Here is a 24,242-nt window from a genome sequence, read left to right as displayed (position 1 = left end):
TACTTAACCTCTCTGGGCCTCACCTGGGGGTAATAATAGTCCCTGCCTTCCCAGGGTTGTTGTAAAGATTGCCTTAGAATGTATGAAGCCCTGAGAGCAGGACCTGGCACATGGTGCTATGTAAACATTTGTGAGTAGTACACTTAGGTAATTTGCACATTAATCAATATTTCCCAAATTGTGTTCCATGGAATCCTCCACTAAGAAGTGTTTTTTTCCATCAAAAAGATTCTTACAGTTAAATAAATTTGGAAAATGTCTTCTATCACATCCACAACAAGCTCTGACATGTCTGGAGTTAAAAAAAAAAAAAAAAAGGCCCTGATCAGTTTTCTCAGTGGTTAGCGCATCGGCCCCTCATGAATGAAAGAGTTCCGGGTTCGATTCACAGTCAAGGGCACGTATCTGTACCTCAGTTGCAGGTTCCCCAGCCCCAGTAGGGGTGTGTGCAGGAGGCAACCAATCGATGTCTCTCTCTCACATCAATGTTTCTCTCTTCTCTCTCTCTCTCTCTCTCTCTCTCTCTCTCTCTCTTTCTCTCTCTCTCCGCCCCCACCTCCTCTCTTCCTTCCACTCTCTCTAGAAATCAATGGAAAAAAATATCCTCAGGTGAGGATTAAAATAATAATAATAATAATAATAGTAATAAATAAAAGTGTTTGGGTTTTTTTTAAAGAAAGAAAGAAAAAATAAACCCATCCCAAACCTATCTAACTTTATTTAACCTAGTGTTTCCCAAATGTAGTGGACCATGGAAGCTCTGGACACCTTGTGGGAGTGTTCCACGGGACCCCAGTTTGGGAAGTGCAATGCAGGAAGGCAGTGGGGAGTCTCTGGAAGTAGGGGAAGGGGCCTCCAGGAGAAGCCATGGGCAGGGGTAAGCCACAGTAAGCCCCAAGTGCCAGAGAAGAGGGAAGGAGGGGGCCTAGAAGCCAGGGACGAGGGGCCATAAGAGAAGGAAAGGGAGCATGGGAGAGGCCCATGGTGGGAAGGGGACTAAAAGACCAGGGTGCTGTTGGATGTGGAGGGGAGAACAGAGGAGGCTGATGTGATCCTGGGAATTCACACTTGGGAGGCGGGAAATGAGGAGTGAGGGGCATCATTCACTTACACACCCTCTCAGCCTCCGCCCACTCACGCCACCGCTCCCTCCCAGTGGGGTCCCTGAGGACAGGCCTGGAGAGGGAGAGGTGGGGTCCGCTGCCTTCTGGGGAAGAACAGCCGCCGGAAGGCACAGAGGCATGCTGCCCCGCTATGCACAGATCGTGTGGTTGTAAAATCGACAGCAGTTGTCCAGGGCCTCTGGGCTGAACTCCGGGCTGGTGCTGAAAGAAAGCAAAGGCTGCAGTCTGACCTCCAGGACTGACTGCTGGCCCCTAAAGGCTGTGCAACCCTGGGAAAGTTGCTCCACGTCTCTGGTCCATCTTTCCTCCCCAAGTTTGGTTCTCAAGCCCCACTTCCTCCTGCCCTGGCCACATCAACCACGGCCATGACCTTTCTATCCCTTGCCCAGGTGCCCGCGCATCCCCTGGCCCTCACCTCTGGAAGGCCTCGCGGCAGCACTGGTACACCTCAAAGCTGCTGCTGCTGAGGGTCGTGTTCAGGAGGCTCGTACAGTTGACCTCGGCCCCCCAGGGCACGTAGAGGATCCCTATGCAGGGAAGGCAGATGGTGAGCAGGGTCTCTCCCCTCACTTCCCACCCCCGGGGACTTCCGAAGAGTCCAGAGCCCCAGAGCCCAGCCCAGCGAGAAATCGGGGCTCTGCCAGGCAGGGGCTCACCTGCCACACAGGCGTTCACCAGGGACACACAGGCCCCTGTGCAGAGCGCCCGCAGCACAATCTGGGAGAAGTCGCTCTTCCGTTGGGGGGCCATGGAGGCTGCGAGGGGACAGGAGTGCTCAGGGCCAGGACGCCGTGGGCCTCTCTGTGTGCGCTCTGCACCGCGGGCTGCAGCTGCTGACTCTCCTTCCTCTTCTCGGTGGGCAGGGGGTGGCCACTGTCCTCCTGACCCTGGCTGAGTTTGGGAGTCCTTGGCCTGACTTGGGCCATGAGGTAGCACCCCACACCTCTCCACCCACATCACCAGAGGCGGATGCAGGAAAAGAACCTGGGTCTGGAGTCAGGCGGACCTGGGATTAAATACGGGCCTAGCCATTGGCTAGCTGTGTGACTTAGGCCATCACTTCACTTCTCCACGAATCGGTGTCCTCCTCTGTGAAATGGGGAGGTTACAAGCCCAGGCAGGGGGACTGCGGCCAAGAGTGGAAGTGGTTTCTGCAGAGAGCCGAGAGCTGGGCCTGCTGGTCCACTGGGAGCGGGAAATGGCAAGCCAGGGTCTCGGGAGAGATCAGCACTGTGCTTCCGGTCCCTCCCCAGACCCCAGAGCCAGGCTCGGCCTGGGCGGGCCGCTCCCAGAAGCCAAGAAATCATGGAATTCCCGGGCTGGGAGGAACCTCCATGGCCATCTCGCTCAGGCCTCGGCGTAGACAAAGCGGGGAGCTGAGGCCTACAGGTCCCCAGGAAGCTGTTTCATAGCCGGGACTAGAGCCCAGGTCCCCGACAGTCCAGGATGCCCAGGATGCCCCCGCAAGACTCACTCAGGCCTCCCAGCATGATGCCAATGGAGCTGAGGTTGGCAAATCCACAGAGGGCGTATGTCGTGAGGATTTCTGCTCGGACCTGGAATTACAGAGGATGAGTGAGGAGGGGCTCCCTCAGCCGGGACGGGAGCACCCTACACCACCCGGCTCCCTGGCCTTCACATCACCCACTTGCTCTGTGTGTTTTGTGTTTTTTTTAAAAAAATACATTTTATTGAATTTTTACAGAGAGGAAGGAAGAGGGATAGAGAGTTAGAAACATCGATGAGAGAGAAACATCGATCAGCTGCCTCCTGCACACCCCCCACTGGGGATGTGCCCGTAACCAAGGTACATGCCCTTGACCGGAATCAAACCTGGGACCTTTCAGTCTGCAGGCTGACGCTCTATCCACTGAGCCAAACCGGTTAGGGCTGTTTTTTTTTGTTTTGTTTTTTTAAATTTATTGATTTCAAAGAGGAAGGGAGACGGAGAGATAGAAACATCAATGGTGAGAGAGAATCATTGATCGGCTGCCTCCTGCACACCCTACACTGGGGATCAAGCCCATAACCCTGGCATGTGCCCCTACCAGGAATGGAACCTCGACCTCCTAGTTCATAGGTGGATGCTCAACCACGGAGCCACACCTGCTGGGCTGCTCTGTGTCTTTGACCTTGGGAATACTCTGGTGCTGCCCCCTGCCAGGCCTTGCACATCCACCTCTAAGTCAGGTCAAGCTGCACCACCTCAGGCGCCCTTCGCTCTGCTTAGCTTAATCCCCAGCCCTTCTGGGTGTGATTCAGGCTGGCTCAGTCCTACCACGCTCTGCACCCAGGGGGCACCTGGGTGACTGGCCCCTTCCCAACACTCTACAGTCCTGCACTCCTGTCTCCTGTGGACTCTCCGCGGAGAGCTCTGAGGGTGGAGGGACTGCGGCCTAGTGTAGAGAGTGAGGGACATGGAAGCCAACCAGCTTGGGTTCCAGGCCTGTCCCCAGGTACGATCAGGTTGAGCAAGTCAATAGCCTCTTTACGTTTTTGTTTCTCCACCTGGAACGCGGGGAAGACAGCACCGGCCTGGAAGGGCTATTGCAAGGATCGTACCGTGTATGGGAAATACCAGGCACACAGTACAAGTTGAAGCAAAGTAATTCTTCTTCTCTTTTGCTCTGCACAGTTACCTCATTTTCTGGAAAGAGGTGTTTTGAGCCAAAATGCAACAGTTTGAGAGGAGGGGGGTGGGGGGGCTTAGACCCATACTTCATATCATATAAAAAAAAAAATCAATTCGGGGAGGGGGGGCGCAGGTGAGGGCATGTACTGGGGGGCAGGGGAGGCCAGGGGGAGGTCAATGGGGAAAAAAAGGAGACATATGTACTACTATTTGTAATACTTCAAACAATAAAAAATAAAAAAAATTTAAAAAAAGAATCATAAAAAATAAATAAAATAGTCACAAAGATGTAAAATATAGTATAAGGAATGTAGTCCATAATATTGTAATAGCTACATATGATGCCAAGGGGGTACTAGACTTATCAGGTGATCACTTTGTAAGGCATATAAATGTCTAATCACTATGCTGTACATCTAAAACTAATATAATATTGTGTGTCCTCTCTGAAATCAATAAATATATATATTCATATTTGAAAATAAATTTTTAAATGAACTAAAAAAAAATCAATTCTAGATCATTGAAGCAGATAAATATTGGTATTTTAAACAGCAAATAATACAAAATATAGGATAATTATTATAGTTACCATGTAGTGTTGTCACTCTCATTTTGGAGAGGGGAAAGCTGAGGCTCAGCGTGGTTAGGTAACTGAGGAAGTTCACACAGCAAGAATGCGGCTGTGTCAGATTTTGAACTCAGTTCTGCCTTCAAAGCTCATGCTTTTAACACCACCATAATGTTCCAGAAATGTAACACTTAGCAGATTTCTGGAATGGAGATAACTGTCTAAGTTTAGAAATACTAGAAGAAATCCCAAAGGAAAAGATTTGGTGTAAAATGTGTGGTAAAAGAAAAATAACTGAATATAAATAAAGGGAAAAATAAAAGACCAGAAAAATATATGTAGACAATGTAACAGAAAACGTTTAATGTCTTTATGCAATAAAGAGTTTATTAAAATTGATATAAAAATATAGCTCTAGTTGATTGACTCAGTGAATAGAGTGTCGGCCTGCAGACTGAAGGGTCCCGGGTTCAATTCTGATCAAGGGCACATGCCCAGGTTGCAGGCTCAATCCCCAGTAGGGGGTGTGCAGGAGGCAGCTGATCAATGATTTTCTTTCATCATTGATGTTTCTAACTCCCTCTCCCTCTCCCTTCCTCTCTGAAATCAATAAATATATTCATATATATATATATATTTTAAAAAACAGACTTAAAAAAAATAAATATTAAGACTCCTGAATCCTGCTTGCTCACCTATAGTCACCCTCCATATAGCAGCCCAAGTAATCTCAAAATGTAAAATGTCAAATCTTCAGTAATATCCTACAGCTCCTTGGCCTGTGCCACTGTCTTTTATGATTACCACCTTCTCTACCTGCACTCTCTCCTCTCAGTTCTCTAAACAAGTGCTTTTCAACCTCAGGGCCTTTGCACATACCTCTTTGCCTGGAATGCTCTGCCCAGCTTCTCCTGGCCCCTTCTCCTCCCTCCAAGTCTTGGTCTAAATGCCATACTGCAGAGAGTCCTTTCCTACCAGCCCAGCCAATAAAGACCTCCCCCCTCCCCCATTTCCTCCTGGTGTCTCCTTCATAAAACCACGAATTGTAGTCATTTTATTTTTTATTCCTTTGCTTTCTTTTGTTTTACCTGTGTCCTTCACTAGATGTAAGTTCCATGACACCAGGATCTAATTCCCTTTCTATGCCTGGTACCTCACAGAATGCATGGCACCTCAGAAGTCTCAACAAATACTTGCTGAAGTAATGAAGTTCATTAAAAAAATGACCCTGCTCTGGCTGGGTGGCTTAGTTGGTTGGAGCATCGTCCCATACACCAAAAGGTTGTGGGTTCGATTCCCGATCAGGGTACATACCTAGGTTGCAGGTTCGATCCCTGGTCAGGGGGAGTATAGGGAGGCTAACAGATCGATGTTTCTCTCTCACATCGATGTTTCTCTCCCTCCCTTTCACTCTATAAAAATCAATAAACATATCCTCGGGTAAGGATTTTAAAAAATGGTCCTGTACCATCCACTATCTCTAGAGAAGAGACTGAGAGAGGAGCTGAGGATGAGGAGTGAGGAGGGATCTGTGCTTTTTACTCCATATAAACTTTTTTTTAAAAAAAAAATGAGTACATTCCTTTACAATTAAAAGACAAAAAGACTATTTCATGTTAAAAGTTCCTAGTTACCCAAGAAACATAAACGAACACAATGCGCTATTATTTGCCCATTCAACTAGCTGCTAGCAGAACTTCTTTTTTTAAGAGGCTGCTCAGTGCTGTTCAGTGTGTGGTGAAGTCACTGCTCACAGGCACAGCTGGGGGTGACTGCAGTTGCTACAGCCCTTGGGGAAAGTTACTGGCGGCAACCACAGGAGGACTCGCCCTGTGACTGAGTCAGCCCACATCTGGGAAAGCTCCCGAGGAAATGATCCGAGAGCAGGGAAAAGTTCTGTAAACAAACCTATCCCCTTCTGCATCGTGCATACTCGCCGAATAACGGAATTAACCTGAATTGATGATAAATCAATATCATTTTTGATACATGCAATGTGTGAGGATAGAGACATCAAAAATGAAGCTTAGCCCTAGCTGGTTTGGCTCAGTGGATAGAGCGTCAACCTGTGAACTGAAGGGTCCCTGGCTCAGTCCCAGTCAAGGGCACGTGCCCAGGTTGCAGGCTAGATCACTAGTGGGGGGTGTGCAGGAGGCAGCCGATCAATGATTCTCTCTCATCATTGATGTTTCTATCTCTCCCTCTCCTTTCCTCTCTGAAATGAATAAAAAAAATATTTTTTTAAAAATGAAGCTTAGCCCAGTCGGTGTGGCTCAGTGGTTGAGTGTCAACCTATGAACCAGGAGGTCATGGTTCGATTCCCGGTCAGGGCACATGCCCAGGCTGTAGTCTCAATCCCCAGTAGGGGGCGTGCAGGAGGCAGCCAATCAATGATTCTCTCTCATCATTGATGTTTCTATCTCTCTCTCTATCTCTCTCCCTTCTTCTCTGAAATCAATACAAATATATAAATATATATATATACTTTTAAAATGATGCTTATGTCATAATAGTAGGTGAGAAAAGCTGGCTACAATAGAGTTTGAATACTAAAATGAAAACTATACAAATTCTCTTTAAAAGAATAGAAGAAAATGTATACAACAACAGCTCTTATTTTAGGATGGTGAGATTGGTAACTTTTTCATTCCTGATGATGTCACATAGAGCCTGAATTCTTTTACATAGAGCCTGAATTCTTTTACCCATTTTATAGCTTTTATAGTTTTTCAAATAAATTTTAACAGAAAGAGCCAACCCCTGAACTGAATGCAATGCACTGACAGTGACTGTCGTGGTGAGGTCTCCCTACTTCGCCCCCGGGGCTCCCTGGAGGCTCACACCTATTCCTCCGGGGTAGATAGAGCAGGTGTTACAGCAGTTTTTCTAGAGAGGCAAGGAGCAGCGGCTGGCCCACGGCCACACGGGATGGTAGCCCATCTACAGCCAGATCTCCCACATCTCCAACAGGCTCCTTCCCGCACCTCAGCCTCCGGAGGTCCCAAGGGGATGGCCGTGAAGCCCAGAGTAATCTTGGGCCCGGGGCAGTAGGCTGGGGGAGGTGGAACGCAGGGCCCAGGGAGCAGGAAGAGCCGCTGGGCCATGCTCCTGCCTCAGGGAGGGGACCGGACACTCACGGAGATCCACTGCTTCTTGGCGCCGATCCACTCCTCAGCCCCAGCGAGGCGGCGCTGCTTGTACTGGGAGAGCTCCTGATAGGCCACGAACTCGTTCAGAAACAGCTTGATCCCCAGGAGCTCGGCCACCACCGGGCAGTCCTCCCAGGCCACGCCCATCAAGAAAGCCACGGGCCGCAGGACGTAGGAGCAGATGAGCTGAGTGAGATACAAGGCCAGGGGAGCTGCTGGGACCCGGGCTGGCCTGGGCTCTGCTGGCTGTCCACCACCACCCACTGCCCGGGACTGTTCCCCCTCCCCCCGCCACAGGCCGTGCGGGCCGGCCGGAGCTGTACCTGGAAGCTGAGCCCCTGGATGTCCACCATGTCCCCCAGCCAGGAGAAGGCAGCGTTGATGAAGGCCAGCACGGCCAGGAAGGCGATCAGGTTGGCTGCGATGTTGGCAACGACCTTCACGGAGATGGCGGCCCCGTTGCTGGCGGCTTCTAAGAGGTTCTGAGCATCTCTGTTGTTGGGATCAAGAGCCATCTTACTGCCCTGTCCCCACAAACAGCAGGGCCTCTCATCCCATGGGGTCAGAGAAGAACCCTGGACAATGGAGTTCAGAGCCGAAGGTCCTCGTTTTCCCTTTGACACCCAGAGAGAAGGGCTGGTCCCAGCACCGGGGCGAGACCCAGACTTCCAGGGCAGAGCTGCCCACGGCAGGAGCCACGAGCCACATGTGGCTTCAGATCACTCGAAAGGAGACTGCTCAGAACGGAGGTATGTTGTAAGTAGAAACCACACACTAGGTTTTCAGAGGTTTAGTACCAAAAAAATCAATATAAGAACAAGTCATTTTATAAAAATGTTGAGCCCTGGCTGGTGTGGCTCAGTGGATAGAGCGTCGGCCTGTGGACTCAAGGGTCCTGGGTTCGATTCCTGCCAAGGGCATGTACCTTGGTTGCGGGCACATCCCCAGTGGGGGGTGTGCAGGAGGCAGCTGATGGATGTTTCTCTCTCATCGATGTTTCTAACTCTCTCTCCCTCTCCCTTCCTCTCTGTAAAAAATCAATAAAATATATATTTTTTAAAAAAGGTTGAGAAGATAATATTTTGGATATATTGGGTGAATAAAGTATTTTATTAAAATTTCCTTCTTCTTTTTACTTTTTTAAAGACTGCGACTAGAAAATTTTAAATCATATTTCTAGAGGGCAGCTCTGCTCTGGACCTTCAGGGGGTTGTGAGGTTGGGGCTGGGTACTGTAGCCCCAAGCACATTTGTCAAAAGTGATATCTTTTCAAGATTTTTATTTCTTTTTAAAAAATATTTTTATTGATTTCAGAGAAGAAGGGAGAGGGAGAGAGAGATATAAACATCAATGATGAGAGAGAATCACCGATCGGCTGCCTCCTGCACACCCCTTACTGAGGATCGAACCCGCAACCCTGGCATGTGCCCTTGACTGGAATCGAACCTGGGAGACTTTAGTTTGCAGGCTGATGCTCTATCCACTGAGCAAAACCAGCTAGGGCTATTTTTATTTTTTTATTTTTATTTTTTAAAATACATTTTTATTGATTTCAGAAAGGAAGAGAGAGATAGAAACATTAATGCTAAGAATCATTGATTGGCTGCTTCCTGCAGGCCCCCTACTGGGGATCGAGTCCACAACCCGGGCATGTGCCCTTGACTGGAATAGAACCCAGGACCCTTCAGTCTGCAGGCCGACGTTCTATCCACTGTGCCAAACTGGCTAGGACGCTTTTCAACATTTTTAAAGGATAGATGTTACTCGGGGGCTGTTAAGACCATGATGAAGAGATGTTAGGAGGTGAGTGAGATCCGGGACAGCGTTCAACAAGTGGATCTATGACAGACACACTGGTGGTCAGAGCTCAAGGTTTGTGGAGAAGGTGGCAAGACCCTCCTCACCACACAAGACCCAGGCCACTCTCCCAGGCCTTGACCAGCCCATTGTTTCCTGCTGGTCCAAGATGGAGATTAAGATGCAAGAACTGGAGTTCCTGTTTTTCTAAGTGAAGCCACAAAGAGGGCAGTTTAAGGCCGGAGGTGAGCCTGGGCTTGGTGGAAGGGCAGAGAACAGGGGACCCCCTGCTGCGCCCTGCCTCTGCTCCTGTCCCCCCCACCCCACCAGCACGAGTCCTGCTGTGCTCACCCGGAGCTCAGCTTCACTCCTTCCTCGCTCCTGAACTTGGACTCCTCCACCTCCGGGTAGACCAGCTTGGAGAGGGCCAGCGCGCAAGGGGCGGCCATCACAGAGGCGGCAATCAAAGAGGCGGCGTCGATCTGCGAGAGTGAGAAGGGGTTACGGCGGGGGGGGGCGTGGGGGCCGAGCGGTGCAGCCAGGGCAGCAGGGGCCATGGCACTCAGCCCCACTGGGGTGTCATCATTGTCAGAACTGCTGCCACCGTTGTCAATTGTAATTCCCTTTGTGTGCAGCGGGTCCCCGGCTGTAGAACAGAGCTCCTATTCCCCCAGTGCGTCTGTCAGTCAGGCGGATGAGGACAGCTGGCCCTCGAGAAAGCAGCGGTCAGGGACACCGAACACCAACATGGTCAAAAATCTGCACATAACCTTTGGCTCCTCCAAAAGTAAACTACCGTATGTTCCGGCGTATAAGACGACCTTTTAACCCAGGAAAATCTTCTCAAAAGTTGGGGGTCTTATACGCCAGAAAACACGGTATTTACAATTTAGAATTAAAGTGAGTTATTGCCAAACGATGGGTGGGTTACTACTAATAACTCGCTGTTGACCAGAAGCCTTACCAATACCAGTCAATGAATACATATTTTGCATGTTGTATCCTTACAATAGAGAAAAGAAAATCACAAAAAAGGGAAAATACAGTACTTATTGAATAATATCCCTGTAAAAGTGGGTCCAGACAGTTCAAACTCATGCTGTTCAAGGGGAAAACTGTAGTGTTACCTCATTTTACGGAGAAGGAAACTGAGTCCCCAAAGAATTAAGTCTGACTTGCCCAATATAGAGGAAGAAGAAGAATTAGAACCCACCATGTCTTTTGGCTCCAAGTTCGAAGTTCATCCTTCTCTTCTGGGCTGTCTCCCTTTGACCATTAATACAAGGGCTCGTTGGCCACTGGTGGAGGGGTTTGTGATGGTTTCAGACAAAGTTCACAGAACTTGAGAGTTGAAATGGATCTAAGAGGTGACCTAATTCAACCTCGGACTGTAGGAATGTCCTTCCTATATAAGATCTTAATATATTTTTATTGATTTCAGAGAGGAAGGGAGAGGGAGAGATTCATAGAAAACATCAATGATGAGATAGAATCATTGATCGGCTGCCTCCTGCATGTCCCCTACTGGGGATTGAGGTCCAAACCGGGGCATGTGCTTTTGACCAGAATTGAACCTGGGACCCTTCAGTCTGCAGGCCAATGCTCTACCCACTGAGCCAAACTGGCTAAAGCAAGATCACTTCTTGAATACTCACCTCTTCAAGGCAGCCCATCACACCCACTCCTGGGTTGGAGAGCTCTTCTCAGGAAATCTACCTCCCACCACAGCCACCCTTTGGCCCTGGGTCCTGCTGTCTCCTGGAGCCATGCTTAGAAACCCTTCCCAGCAAGATGGCAGAGCCACCTGAGCCCCAGGAATGTCCCTTCCGGGATCTCTCTCCTCACGGTGGCCCCAACCCCTCTGCTTCCCTGTTCTCTTCCGCTGTGTTATTTACCAAATGGGGAAATTAGAGGCAAGCCAAACGCAGAACAGTGGGGCGTGGCCAAGCATTGTCAAGCTGCCAGAGAAAACAATGGTTACCGAAGCCTCACAATCACAGGGGAAATGACCACAAAATGGCATAGAGAGCACAACCACAATGATGGGGGAAAGTAAACTCCGAAGCTGTGCATGAAACGAAACACACCACAATGTCAACCAGTTTTCGTCCGTCCCTGGAAAGTCAAGGGTGATTTTCTTTCTGCTTTTTTTTGCGTCTTTTGAAATGTTCACAAGGATATATATTGCTTTTATAAACAGAAAAGTAAAATAGACTTCTTCTTTTTAAATTTTATAGTAAGTCAACTGCAGTTCTTAAATTGTATTTCATTTTATTATTATTATTTTTTTTTTTTAGAGAGTGGAAGGAAGGGGGAGAGACAGAGAGAGGGAAACATGGACATGAAAGAGACACATCCGTTGGTTGCCTAACACCAGAACCTGCAACCGAGGTACGTGCCCTTAACCGGAATCGAACCTGGGACCCTTAAGTCGGCAGGCGATGCTCTATCTGCTGAGCCAAACCGGCTAGGGCTGCAGTGCTTACATTTTAAATAAAAAGGACAAGAAGGAGGGGAGGTAAATTTAAGCCACAATGCTGTGAGGCAGTCATGGCCACAGCCTCAAATGCCCCAGCTGGACATGTCCTGCTCATCTTGAAAAGGGGGTGGGTCCTGCACAGGCCGGGCTCCCTGGGCCACTGGGTCAGCCCATACTCCTCCCCCCCCCCCGCCCCCGTCCCAGGCCAGCTGCTCCTCAGGGCCATGACATCCCAGATACCCGGTCAGAAATGCCTTCTGTTTCAGCCCCCCAAGGCCCAGGTTAGAGAAGGATACAGGGCATGAGTTCTCCACTTGAATTTTCAAAAAGATCTTTACTGAGGCCCTGGCTCAGTGGCTAGAGCATCAGCCGGGGGACTGAAGGGTCCCGGGTTTGATTCCGGCCAAGGGCACATGTCCGGGTTGCAGGCTTGACCCTCAGTAGGGGGGTGTGCGGGAGGCAGCCAATAAATGATTCTCTCTCATCATTGATGTTTCTATCTCTCTCTCCCTCTCCCTTCCTCTCTGGAATCAATAAAAAAAAAATTTATTTTTTTTAAAGAAAAATCTTTACTGAGAAAGAAAATACATCCAGACAACTCCAGAGCATGAAACGGGCCTGTTTCAGGAGGAGGGATTTCTGATGCTAATATGTCAGAGAAGTAACTACCACGTCTTTAATACCATGCAAAGCGCTTTCTGTCCGTCATTGCATTTAATTCTTCAGCTACTGTGCGGTGGGCAGTAATGCCACCCATTCTACAGATGTGGAAACTAAGTAGTGGATGTTCAGTTGGCCTCACTCAGGACCCCGCTGACCTGTGCCAGGGGCCCCCCTCTTGCACAAGTGACTAAGGAGCATCAGTGGCACTGCCCGCTCCTCAGTGTCACCCTGCCTGGCCGTGTCCACAGCTCCGGGCGCACATCTAATCTCCTCTCACGGTGGCTCCTGAACCAGAGGGGGTGGGTAGAGGGACCCCTTTCCAGGATTCGCGAAGACAGCGGGTACCTGCTTTAGAGCTTTTGGGAAGAGGGAGATGCACGTGCAGGCCACCGTGACAGAATTCAGTCACGTGACCCCGGGGTCTCAGACCAGAGAGAAGGTCGAGATCAGCATTGTCCAAGGCAAATACAATGAGAACCACATCTTTGATTTTAAAGTTTCTAGTAGCCAATTAAGAAGAAAAGGTAAAATTAATTTTAATAATGCATTTTATTTAACCCAATCTATCCCAAAGGTTATCTTTCCACCCATGTCATCAATATTAAACTTATTAATAAGACATATGGACTTTTTGCCAAAACCGGTTTGGCTCAGTGGATAGAGCGTCGGCCTGTTGACTCAAGGGTCCCAGGTTCGATTCCGGTCAAGGGCATGTTCCTTGGTTGCGGGCACATCCCCAGTAGGGGTTGTGCAGGAGGCAGCTGATCGATGTTTCTCTCTCATTGATGTTTCTAACTCTCTATCCCTCTCTCTTCCTCTCTGTAAAAAATCAATAAAATATATTTTAAAAAAAAAGACATATGGACTTTTTCCATTCTGAGTCTCATAGCAGATCTCATTTCAGACCAGCCCCACTTCAAGTGCTCCACAGCCAGCCATGGGTGGCTTCATGGCTACTGGATTGGACAACGCGGGTCTAGAAATGACCAGATATTAGCGATAGGAGGGTGCAGGGCAAAGGGAGCCAGAAGCTGAGCAACAATGAGAAAGGAGGAGAGAACAAGAGGGATCTTCCCGTAACTCAGAGGCTGAGGGCAGAGCAAGGATACAGTGAGGAAGGGCCTTGAGGAGGGAGTGAAAGGAGAGGGTTTTCGGGTGGGTAGTAGGCAGGGCTGTGGGAGAAGGTCCGAGGCTGCTGCAGTGGCGGCCAAGAGCCAGGTGGGGGCAGAAGAGAGCTTCTCTGATACCAGACTTCTCTAGTAGGTGCTTTTCACCTGGGCCAGCTGGGCGGTGGCAGCCTGGGGGCTGCCAGATATAGGCTGTGAATGAAGACCCTGGTCATTGGCGGGTCCTGGCAGCCTCTGCACATTCTGTAGAGCTACAGGGAAGTGGGCACCCAGGCCCCTACTGCCTGGGGCTGCCCTGGACTTCTGCCCGAGAAGGGGAAAGAGAGCAGGATGAGTTGTAAGGCAGGTTGTGGAAAAGGGACAGAATTCTTCCAGGATTTTAGTCTGAAGTAACAGCAGCCAACTCATACAGCAGAAAGAAGAGGATTTTTTTTTTTTAAACTGGCTGTGAGACCTAGAACCAGGTTAAGACAGTCAAAGGCCCTAAGTCCTGAAAATATTATGGCATTCCCTCCCCTCATACACCACCGTGAAAAAAACTTCGGGAACAGTTTTGAGTTTCCAGTTTTTAAATATCAAACACCTTCCTAAATCAATTGGAGGTGGAGTGGGTGGTGGTGGTGGGGGGGGTGCCCCAGCTCCGATGCGCCTTTCCTAAGCCTCAGTGTGAAGCAGGTGACCTCGAAAATTCTAGATGGGAGGGTGCCAGGCCGGAAGACAAAGACAAGAGAACTTCTTGAAGTCACAGAGCCGCCTCTCTGCCCAGGCAGCTCTGTGGGGTGTGGAGCTGAGCTGACTAGTGCAGCCCCATGTCCTGAGGGAGAAAGTGCTGAGGGGCAGCCCAGCCTGGCTTGTCCTCAAGCCTACCCCTCGGCCACCTCCAAGGACAGAGATGAGAGGTGGAATTTGGGACCACAGAAGAGGACAGTGGATGTCATTCTGACATCCCCCGACCCATACACACACAGCATCAGGGACAGTGAGAGGCAGACCACGGCCCACTCACTCTAGGACAGTGGTTCTCAACCTTTCTCATGCCGCGACCCTTTAATACAGTTCCTAAGACCATCGGAAAACACAGATATTTACATTACGATTCCTAACAGTAGCAAAATTATAGTTATGAGGTAGCAATGAAAATAATTTTATGGTTGGGGGTCACCACAACATGAGGAACTGTATTAAAGGGTCAAGACATTAGAAAGGTTGGGAACCACTGCTCTAGGGGATAAATTTACCCAACTCATCCCCTCCCTGCTTGACATTTAGGTCAGTTTCTTGTTTTGTTTTGTTCTTCTATTGCAAATAATAATGGAATTTTGCATATCTGACCACTTGTGGAAATATTTCTGTATCCCAGTATTCCTAAGCGGATCAAAGGAAAGTCTTTTAAAACGGACGGACAGATGTTCTCCGGAAGGTTTACAGCCAATGACACTCCCATCAGGAGTGTGTTCATACCCCAAAGGAGATGTAGGCACCCAGCAGGGAGCCGGCAATGGTGGCGTACCCTCCGGTCATGACAACGTGGATTTCAGAGAGCGTCATGTCCTCCAAGTAGGGCCGGATCAGCAGAGGAGCCTCAGTCTGCAAGCAGAAAAGATGTCAGACCAACAGAACTGGCCGGGCCAGCACAGGTACCTGGGGAGTTCCCTCCCCACCGGAGTGGGCAGCTCCCAGTGAGTGCTGGGGTCCCAGGGGAAGAGACAGCAGGTGGGGTGAAGACTGTGGTCTGTACTTGACGGAACCGCTCTGAACATCAGCGTCAGCCTGGCTCTGTACAAGGACCCCGGCCCTGCCACTTGGCCTGATAATGCTCCTGTGTCAAGCAACTACCACGTCCAAGCACCTCACAGTTATTACTCACAACCTTCTGAGAAAGAAGACATCATGCCCATTTTTCAGAAGAGCAAATAGAGGATAAGAGAGGTTCAAAGAATGACCTCTTTTCATGCAATGGGCCAGGAGCAGATGTAACTTGGGCCTGAATTTTTTGTGTGTTTTTTTAAAATATATTTTTATTGATTTCAGAGAGAAAGGGAGAGAGGGAGGGAGGGAAGGAGGGGGAGAGAGAGAGAGAGAGAGAGAGAGAGAGAGAGAGAGAGAGAGAGAGAGAGAAACATCAATGATGAGAGAGAATCATTGATCGGCTGCCTCTTGCACATCCCACACTGGGGATTGAGCCCACAACCTGGGCATGTGCCCTGACTGGGAATTGAAATGTGACCTCCTGGTTCATAGGTTGATGCTTAAACCACTGAGCCATGCCAGCCAGGACTGAGCCTTTAATGAAGACTGCGGGTTGCCAGAAAGAAAGGCAAGTATGTCTTTTGGTGACACATGGGCCTGGATCCTGGAATGGTCTGCAGAGACTCACCCTCGGGAGGGTCAGGCCTTCTGAAAGGGACTCAGGACTAACAGTGCCTTCAGAGTCACACTTACTATGAAAAATACATTTTCAGAAAGAGGAAGGGGAAAAGAAAGACCAAATGATGTAGTAGAAAGAACCCCGGTCAGGAACTAAAAAAAAAAGGGATTCTAAGTCCTGGCTTATCTTGTTGGATCTTAGCCAGTCACTCCTACCCTTGAGCCTCGGTTTCCTCGTGTACAAAAGGAGAAAGTTCGACTCCATCTCTAGGATTTGTGAGTCTCTAAGCTGACGAAGGCAGTCTAGGCCCAGAGCAGTAGGAGGTGCCAGATCCCAGCCTGCCTAGCATCACCCAGATGTGCATCCCTGGGGCAGCCGCCTTTGGTGACCCTGGGAAAAGGCTCAATGGCTCTTGTATGGACTAAATCAGAGCTCCAGGGACCCAGGGCAGCTGGTCTCCATGGGGAGGGTGCAGACGGGCATGAGGGCAGGAGGCTGCAGGACCCACCTGGCTCACAAAGATGTTTCCAGCCACACTCAGGGTCTCCGTGGCGGTGGTGCCCATGGTGACCTGCATCAGCCAGGCAATCTAGAAGCAAGCAGGGCTGGCATCAGCAAGTCCCAGAGGCAGACAGAGGCAGGAATTACCTCACGAGGCTTCCTTCCAACTCCCAACCCGCGCAGGAGCCTCCTCACCCACATTTCCTCCAAAAGGTCCATTCATCTCCCCCTTCCAACCTCCATGGACGGGGACTTACTATCCATGAAAAAAGGATTCCTTGGTCAAATATATTTGAGAATTACTGTACACACACACACACACACACACACACACACACACCTTGGAGATAACTACTACATATTAGGTCAGTAAAGGCTCTGAGAAGTCCCGCACAAGACTTGTTTAAATTTGTTAGCATCAAAAAAACCACTTGACTGTGGGATCCCTTTACCAAGTAGCATTTATTAAGCTGCTATGGAACCAGGGTTTCGTGAAAAAGGCTTTGGAATCGCTATATTAGAAAGTTCTTCCTTTCAATCAAGATTGAAATCTGTTTTCTTAGAATTTCTCCTCACTGTAGGTTCCTCCTAGGCTGCCCCTTCCCTACACGTTTGGAGACAGCTATCCTATCCATAACCTCCTCCACCCTGGCCTTCTCTTTCCGAGGCCCGTCATCCCTACCTCCTCCCCCGAGTCTGTGGAGCGTATGTTCGGCCCTGCACTCTCCCTCTGATGGTTCAGTTTGTCATAGCCCCTTGGTTAAACCCATTCTCCAGATTGAGGCGTCATTGCCTCCCTCATGCCACACTCTGTGAACTCTTAACCTCAGGCTGTTTCTGCATTCCCGGCAGTCACCTGATGGTATGGGTTTATTCTGAGCTCAATCAGCTAAAAACTCAAAATCTTTTGCCCGGCGCAATGCTGTCTCCTGCATCCTGGTTTTGTGTGGCAGATTTTATGATAATAAGCACAGGATTTGGCATTTACACCCGCTAAATCTGGCCCATGTGGCCCCCTGCTCCAGTCTCGCAAGATTTTTTGGTATGAATTATTTTTTCCTCTAACATTTCTTCTCAATGCACCCTCAGTTCTACAAACTTCCCTCCCACAAAGATTACCCTGGATGGTAGTGCCATTTCTGCCCAGTATCATGACAACAGACTCTGTGAAAAGATGTTTGGTTAGCAGCAGATTTGAGAAAGGGTAAGGGGTTGGGGAAGGGTTTGAGCCATGGGAGCAAGGCCTTCTGGGAGAGTGTGAGCCCCAGGGGCAAGTGTCTCTGGCCCAGGCCACGGCATTGGGACTCACCTTCAGGATCAGCCACTGCATGAGGCCCATGTGGTAGAGAATGGACATGACACAGCTGAAGAAGACAATGATGGGCAGAACCTGCAGGAAGAGCGGAGGCCTGGGTGAGAGGCAGGCAGGTGGCAGGGGCCAGGCAGGGCCTCAGAGATACCAGGCAGCCTCTCCATCCAAGGCCTTGCCACTCAAGGCCTGACAGGGTCAGGGAAGAAGCTCTGAATTCAGTGCGTGGGATCGTAGATGTGGCCTCTCCAGAGGCACGTCTGTCCCCTCTAAATATTGACCATCTACCCAGTCATCCCTCTTCCTCCCCTCACCACAGACGAGGCCTGTAAAATGGGGATAAGATGTCTTTCTCTCGCTCTTTTTTTTTAAATACTCACCTGAGGATATTTTTTCCATTGGTTTTCAGAGAGAGTGGAAGAGAGGGAAAGGCAGAGAGAAATACTGATGTGAGAGAAACACATCGATTGGTTGCCTTCTGCACGAGCCCGGACCAGGGACTGGGCCGGGAAGAGCCTGCAACTGAGGTACATGCCCTTGACCAGAATCACACCCGGGACCCTTCGGTCTGCAGGGCAACGCTCTATCCACTGAGCCACACCGGCTAGTGCTCTTTCTCTCTCTTTGCACACTGTCTGTCCTTGGCTGTGAGCTCACTCCCTGGCCCAGGACTCTGGCCTCAACCTCCTTCCTGTGCTTTGGGCCTGAGTTAGGGGCCCCGCATCTGGCTCAGAATGAGACTCCTCGTGGACCTGCAGCCAGCGTTTCCTCCTATCACCTTGCTCCCTGTTACACAGCTTATCCCTTCTCTTCTCTCATTCCGAGCCTCACCAATTCTTCCTTCGAAATTTCTCTCCCGCCATTGCCCCGTCTCCCGGCCAGGGCCCCACCCCAGGGCTGCCTCTCCGCAGGCTGATTTCCCATCGCCAGGACAGGCAACAATGCAGATGTGTCTCGGGGGAGGGTGCGTTGAACAACCTGCTGTGCGGCCACACAGTGGAGCACTAAGGTTGGGAAGCAAGAACGAGGCAGCTCTCTCTGGAATGATTTCCAAGAACAGTCGTTAAATACAAAAAAAAAGGGAAGGTGTGGAACAGGGTGCTCTTATATGTGTAGAAAAGGGTGGGTGGCATTGTGTGTGCTCCTGTGTGGGCATGCAATATCACTAGAAGGATCTGCGAGTGCCTGGGATGGCAGCTGCCTTGGAGAGGGAACTGGGTGACTTGGGGGCGGGGGGGGGGTCGGGGTGGGGGAGAGGTGGGAGGGAGACCCACTTTTTACTCTATCCCCTTTTGTTCTGTTGGAATGTGTGATCTGTTCCAAACAGGTTTAAAAGAATAAGTCGGGCAGAGTTGGTCACAACATGGGAGCCTTCTTATGCTAAACTAGAGGCCCAGTGCACGAAATTCGTGCATGGGTGGGGTGTGTCCCTCAGCTCGACCTGCACCCTTTCCAATCCGGGAGCCCTCAGGGAATGTCCTAGGTTGCCTTGGTGACAGACAAGCAGGCCTTGCTGGGTGCTGCCTGCGGGCCCGCTTGCCTGCTTGCAGGTCGCCGCGGCTACGGCCAAGCAGGCCCTGCTCTCTGCTGTCAAGCTGCGCGGCCGCCCTCGCCTCCCGGGGCCGGTGATGGTCCCGGGAGCCTGCGGGCGTGGCTTGACACCGCCGCCCTTGCCTCCTGGGGCGGTGATGGTCCTGGGAGGCTGCGGGCTTGGTGTCCACCCCCGGGACCCAGGCAACTTGGCGCCTGCGTATGCAAATTAACCCACCATCTTTGTTGGGTTAATTTGCATACTCCTGATTGGCTGGTGGGCATCACGGAGGTACGGTCAATTTGCATCTTTCTCTTTTATTAGTGTAGATGGTAAGTGGGAGAGTTGGAATATCACCACCATCGGGAGGGCATTAACACCAGTTCACCCGAACGTTGGAGGAGCAGCTTCTGTGTGCTGGGACGGTGGGCGTTCTGTTTGCTTCTTTACCTATGTCCAATTTCTCATCTGCTCCTCCCATTTCCTTTCTTTCTTTTTTTGTTAATCCTCACCCGAGGATATTTTTCCACTGATTTTTCAGAGAGAGGGAAAGGGACGGGGAGAGACAGAGAGAAACATCAGTGTGAGAGACACACACATGGATTGGTTGCCTCCTGTGCATGCCCGATCAGGGCCTGGGCGGGGGAGGAGTCTGCAACGGAGGTACATGCCCTTGACCGGAATGGAACCCAGACCCTTTCGTCTACAGGTCGACGCTCTGCCCACTGAGTCAAACCGGCCAGGGCTGCTCCTCCAATTTCCTGTACCGGGTGGACATTCTCAGGGGAGGGAGCATGGGCAGAGGAGAGGTCTGGGGAAAGCTCATCAGTTCAGGTTTGAGTGCTGGGTTTGAGATGCCTACAGAACATCCAAGTGGGATAAAAGGACAGGAGAGGTCTGAGCACAGAAATACAGGTGGGGCCCTGGGGCAGATGTGATTCAGAGGAAACTGCCCTGAGTGAGAAGAGATGGGACTAAGGCCAGGCCCTGGGGTCATCGTCATGAAAGGGTGACAGGGCAGGGTGTGGTGCATGGAGGAGACAGAAGAAATAGAGACGTTGGAGGAAGTCCAGGAGGTAAGGACAGCTTTTCCAGAAGGCACGGTCGGTCAGCTGTGCCAGGCGCACCAGAGAACTCTAGGAAAATAAGGACTGAGATGGGCCCTCGGCACAGCGATTCCGTGGTCCCTGGTGCCTAGGTGAGAGAGTGTCAGACCAGGGGCGGGGACAGAGGCCAGGCATCAGGGAACCACGGAAGAGCGGGACAGGAAGAAGTAGAAACAGCTCCGGCTGGTGTGGCCCAGTGGGTAGAGCGTCGGCCTGCAGACTAAAGGGTCCCGGGTTCGATTCTGAGCAAGGGCACGTACCTCAGTTGCTGGCTCCTTCCTGGCCCAATTGGATGTGTTTCTCTCACATCAATATTTCTCTCTGCCTTTCCCTCTCTCTTCCATTCTCTCTGAAAATCAATGGAAAAATATCCTCGGGTGAGGATTAAAAAAAAAGAAAGAAAAAGAAGAAGAAGTAGAAACAGCAAGGGTGACAGCTCTGTGGAGAAGCTTGCTATGTGGGAAGGAAGAGGGGCTGGAGTAGAGAGGGGTGGAGGAAGGCTTGTTGTTGTTTTCCAGAAGAGAGAATCTTGAGCAATCGGAATTAGGCTCTAGTTCAAAATGCACGGGGATGACAGAATGGCCCTGTGAGAACACAGCCTGCCCCGGGCAGCTCCCAGGGAGACGAGACGAGAGGAGAGGGGTTTTCCTTTGCTCTCCTTCCCAAGGAGGCCGCGGGGTTTATCTGGACCTGCTCCACTTGGCATCTGTCACCCACGTCACTGCCGTGGGGGATGTCGCCTGACAGGGAGCAGGGGCACGGTCTGGATAAACCCTTCCCTGTCCCGTGACGCCTCGTGACTGCCTGGTGCTGGACACACCCCCAGCACGAGGGGCGCTGACATCACTCTGCTGTACCCTTGGAGTAAAACGCACAGAGGATCACGTACTGTCTAGACAGCCTGTCCTATTTATCATGCGAGGCGACCGCTCTGCAGGTTGGCAGGGCTGCGGGGAAGGCTGGAGCCAGGAAGGAGGGTGCCCCGGGCGCTGGACCCAGCTGCAGAATGACTTTCTCGGGGGAGCAACCAGAGATGGGGATCGATGGTGGGAGGGAGGCTGCGCTTTGGGTTAAATGGTGCCTGTCTAGGGAGGGAAGGTGCATGGGAGAGAAGAGAGATGGACTTGATCTCTCTAAGGTGGGACATTTCATCCTAAACAAGGTCCCTGAGGCCAATAGGACCCCCCAGCCAGGAAACTTCACTCCACAAGTGGGGACACTGAGGCTGTGAGATGCTGGGTACCTGCCCAAGGTCACACCCCTGCCAGGAAACAGCGTACCCCCTGCCAAGACCCTGCGTGACCCTGAGGAGCTCTGCTCTCTGCCAGCCCTGGGGCCGCGTTTCTCTGTTGGAGGGCAGCACCCATCCCCTCCCCGGGTACCCTGAGCCCAGGGAGTAGCTGCCCCAGTAAGTCCTGACCACCGCTTTGTGGATCCTCAGAGCAGGCTGTGCCCGCTGGAACCAATGTTCACCCACAACTCAGGGTCTACTTAGCAAATTATGCTTGTACTATTATAGATGGGGCCAGTGAGTTGATTCTACGTTGTATGAGGCTGTTGCTGTTACTCGGCAAGTGGTTCTCAAAGTGTGGTCCCCGGACCAGCAGCACCACCTGAGAATTCATTAGAAATGCAATTTCTGAGGACCCCCCCCCCCTTCACCCCCGTCCGAGGCGGGCCTCTGCAGACACTGCCGGTGCTGTGGATCTGGACACCGCCCTCTGAGAACCACACCTCTGAGCAGATGTCCTGTCCTCACCAGGAAGCAGATTCCACAGGCAGGACTGAACCCATCTGGACAGGGCCCTGCTGCTTCCCCTCCCTGGAGGGAGCTGAGCAAACCGTACACCCCCAGCCCCGAGGCCCAAGCACTGCAGCCCCCGGCAACCAGGCACCACAATGACCCAAAGCGAGAAGATGCCTCCGACTGATGGCTGCCGCACCACCAACGTACAGAAAAGCAGGTAAACCGGACGTGCCTCCTGACTTCCTGCTGACCTCACCACCCACGCCTCCGCCTGGCCCTGCCTGTGCGAGTCCGCTTCGGAGGCCCCGCAGATGCCACACTCTCACAGAGCTCTCCTGGCTCAGATGTCCCAACTCCCTCCTTTGGTCTCCATTTATGTCCCAGTCCCTCCCCTGAAAATGGTAATTACTAAATCCAATGGTACTTTTTAAAAAAAATATGCTTTTAAAAATTTATTTTAGAGAGAGAGGAAGGAAGAGGCATAGAGAGACAGAAACATCAACAAGAGAGAAACATCATCAACCAGCTGCCTCTTGCATGCCCCCTCCTGGGGACAGACCCCACAACCTGGGTACCTGCCCTAACAGGGGATTGAACCATGACTTCTTGGTTCCTAGGTTGACGCTCAACCACTGAGCCACAGCAGTCAGGCAAGGCAATGGTACCTTTCAGTCCTTATTTTATTTGGGGTGTTTTTTGTCCTTGTCTTACTTATTATATATATATACATTTCCCCCCCCCCCAAAAAAAAAATGTGGCACTGTTGACTATTGGGGGTTGCAGCAGCTGCATCAGGCAGACACCCCGAAACCCCTGGGAGGTGAGAGCATTTCCTTCTCCCTAGGGCTTCCTCAGAAAGACCGTGTGAGCAGCACGGCTGAGCTTAGCAAGCGGGCGCACGTTCCAGAGGCCGGAGTGTTAGTGAAGAGATGAGCAATCGTGTGCTCCAGCTCAGCCAGGCCCAGGAAGGATGCAGGAGCCTGCGGGGAGGCCATCATGTGGGTGGAAAGTTACCAGAAGGGAGATAGAGCCAAGGTGGAATGACTAATCAAAATGATCCCGCCAGGCTGCCACCTCAACTGTGCTGGACTCCAGGCCAGGGGCGGTGGGGGCTGAAGGAGCCTCCCGCGGGGGCTCAACTTCCTGGAGGAGTGATGAGCTGGACTGTGGCCCAGCTGGGAGCAGCTTGGATTCCGAAAATCTAAACGAGCCCAGAGAAGACTTCCCCGGGCTGACATGGGCCCAGGGCCTTGGACTAGGTCCACATGATTCATGGAAAGAACCAAAAGAAAGCTTCTGAGTCTTCTATTCGACTCAGCAACAAAGCCACTCCTACACTGAGGATAAGTCCCAAGCCTGGCAAGTGTGTGTGTGCGTGCGCGCATGCGCACATGTGTGCATGTATGCATGTGTGCATGTATGTGCTTATGTGTGCATGTGCATAATGCAGGGAGGAAGGAAATTTGTGACTCGTAAATATTGTGAGAGAGGGAATTCTGTGGCCAAGGAGCATTTGTCTGACGTCCTCCCTCGCCTGACCCATCCTTGCTCAGAAAGCCCTGGCTAATCCACTGACAGTCTGTCCCCAGCGCAGGGCCTTGCAGTGGCCAGGAAACAATTAGTGTTTGACAGGGAAATGCTGAGGCTGGTTAATGATAAGCCTCCCTCCCTCCCTTGTTTTTTCTCTCTTGACAGAACATCCAATCTCAAAATCTTTAGCAACCATTAATATGATTTCAATGTATTACTGCTGCGATTAGACATGCTCTTTGGAAGGGAGGCATGACGTCACTGACTTCTACTTAGCGCATGAGGAGGAAACATCACGTGACTGCAAGTCCAAGGACCCAGCTCTCAGCCTGGCTCTGCCCTAACTTGCTGGGCCTCTGTGGCCAGGTCACCGCTCCTCTCGGTGTGACCCCCTGTAATATAAAGGGAGGCCCAAGATCGCTGAGCATCCTCGTAGCCTGACGGGCTATGAATTCCTGGTCTGAAGGATGCTTAGCGGGGAGATGCAAGTTGCAGGTGTGTGCACATTCTTCCAGAAAGGGAGAAGAGATGAAGGATGCAGCTAACAGAACTAAAAGCAAACCGCTCAGCCAAGCCATCCCACTGCCAGGGCCCCTCCCAGGACCCAA

General features: G+C 51.0%; 1 protein-coding gene across 2 annotated transcripts in view; it reads right to left on the bottom strand.

Annotated features, from left to right (window-relative positions):
- Positions 1–1,252: 1,252 nt before the first annotated feature.
- The window catches only part of SLC28A1 (solute carrier family 28 member 1), a 31,508-nt gene continuing 8,518 nt past the window's right edge, over positions 1,253–24,242 (bottom strand). Inside the window, exons 8-17 of one of the 2 annotated variants that reach the window (XM_054713205.1) lie at positions 17,721–17,801; positions 16,419–16,499; positions 15,004–15,129; positions 9,625–9,755; positions 7,800–7,968; positions 7,465–7,662; positions 2,599–2,680; positions 1,781–1,879; positions 1,540–1,651; positions 1,253–1,325 (exon numbers count right to left, since the gene is read on the bottom strand). In XM_054713205.1, coding sequence (XP_054569180.1) covers positions 1,253–1,325; positions 1,540–1,651; positions 1,781–1,879; positions 2,599–2,680; positions 7,465–7,662; positions 7,800–7,968; positions 9,625–9,755; positions 15,004–15,129; positions 16,419–16,499; positions 17,721–17,801 — 1,152 coding nt within the window. The remainder of the gene's footprint in view (positions 1,326–1,539; positions 1,652–1,780; positions 1,880–2,598; positions 2,681–7,464; positions 7,663–7,799; positions 7,969–9,624; positions 9,756–15,003; positions 15,130–16,418; positions 16,500–17,720; positions 17,802–24,242) is intronic. The other variant, XM_054713206.1, reaches the window with a different exon arrangement.

The sequence above is a fragment of the Eptesicus fuscus genome, chromosome 25, assembly GCF_027574615.1.
Source record: "Eptesicus fuscus isolate TK198812 chromosome 25, DD_ASM_mEF_20220401, whole genome shotgun sequence".
Classification (NCBI taxonomy): Eukaryota; Metazoa; Chordata; class Mammalia; order Chiroptera; family Vespertilionidae; genus Eptesicus; species Eptesicus fuscus.
The sequence above is the reverse complement of the archived record's forward strand: the minus strand, read 5'-3'. Positions and strand labels throughout refer to the sequence as shown.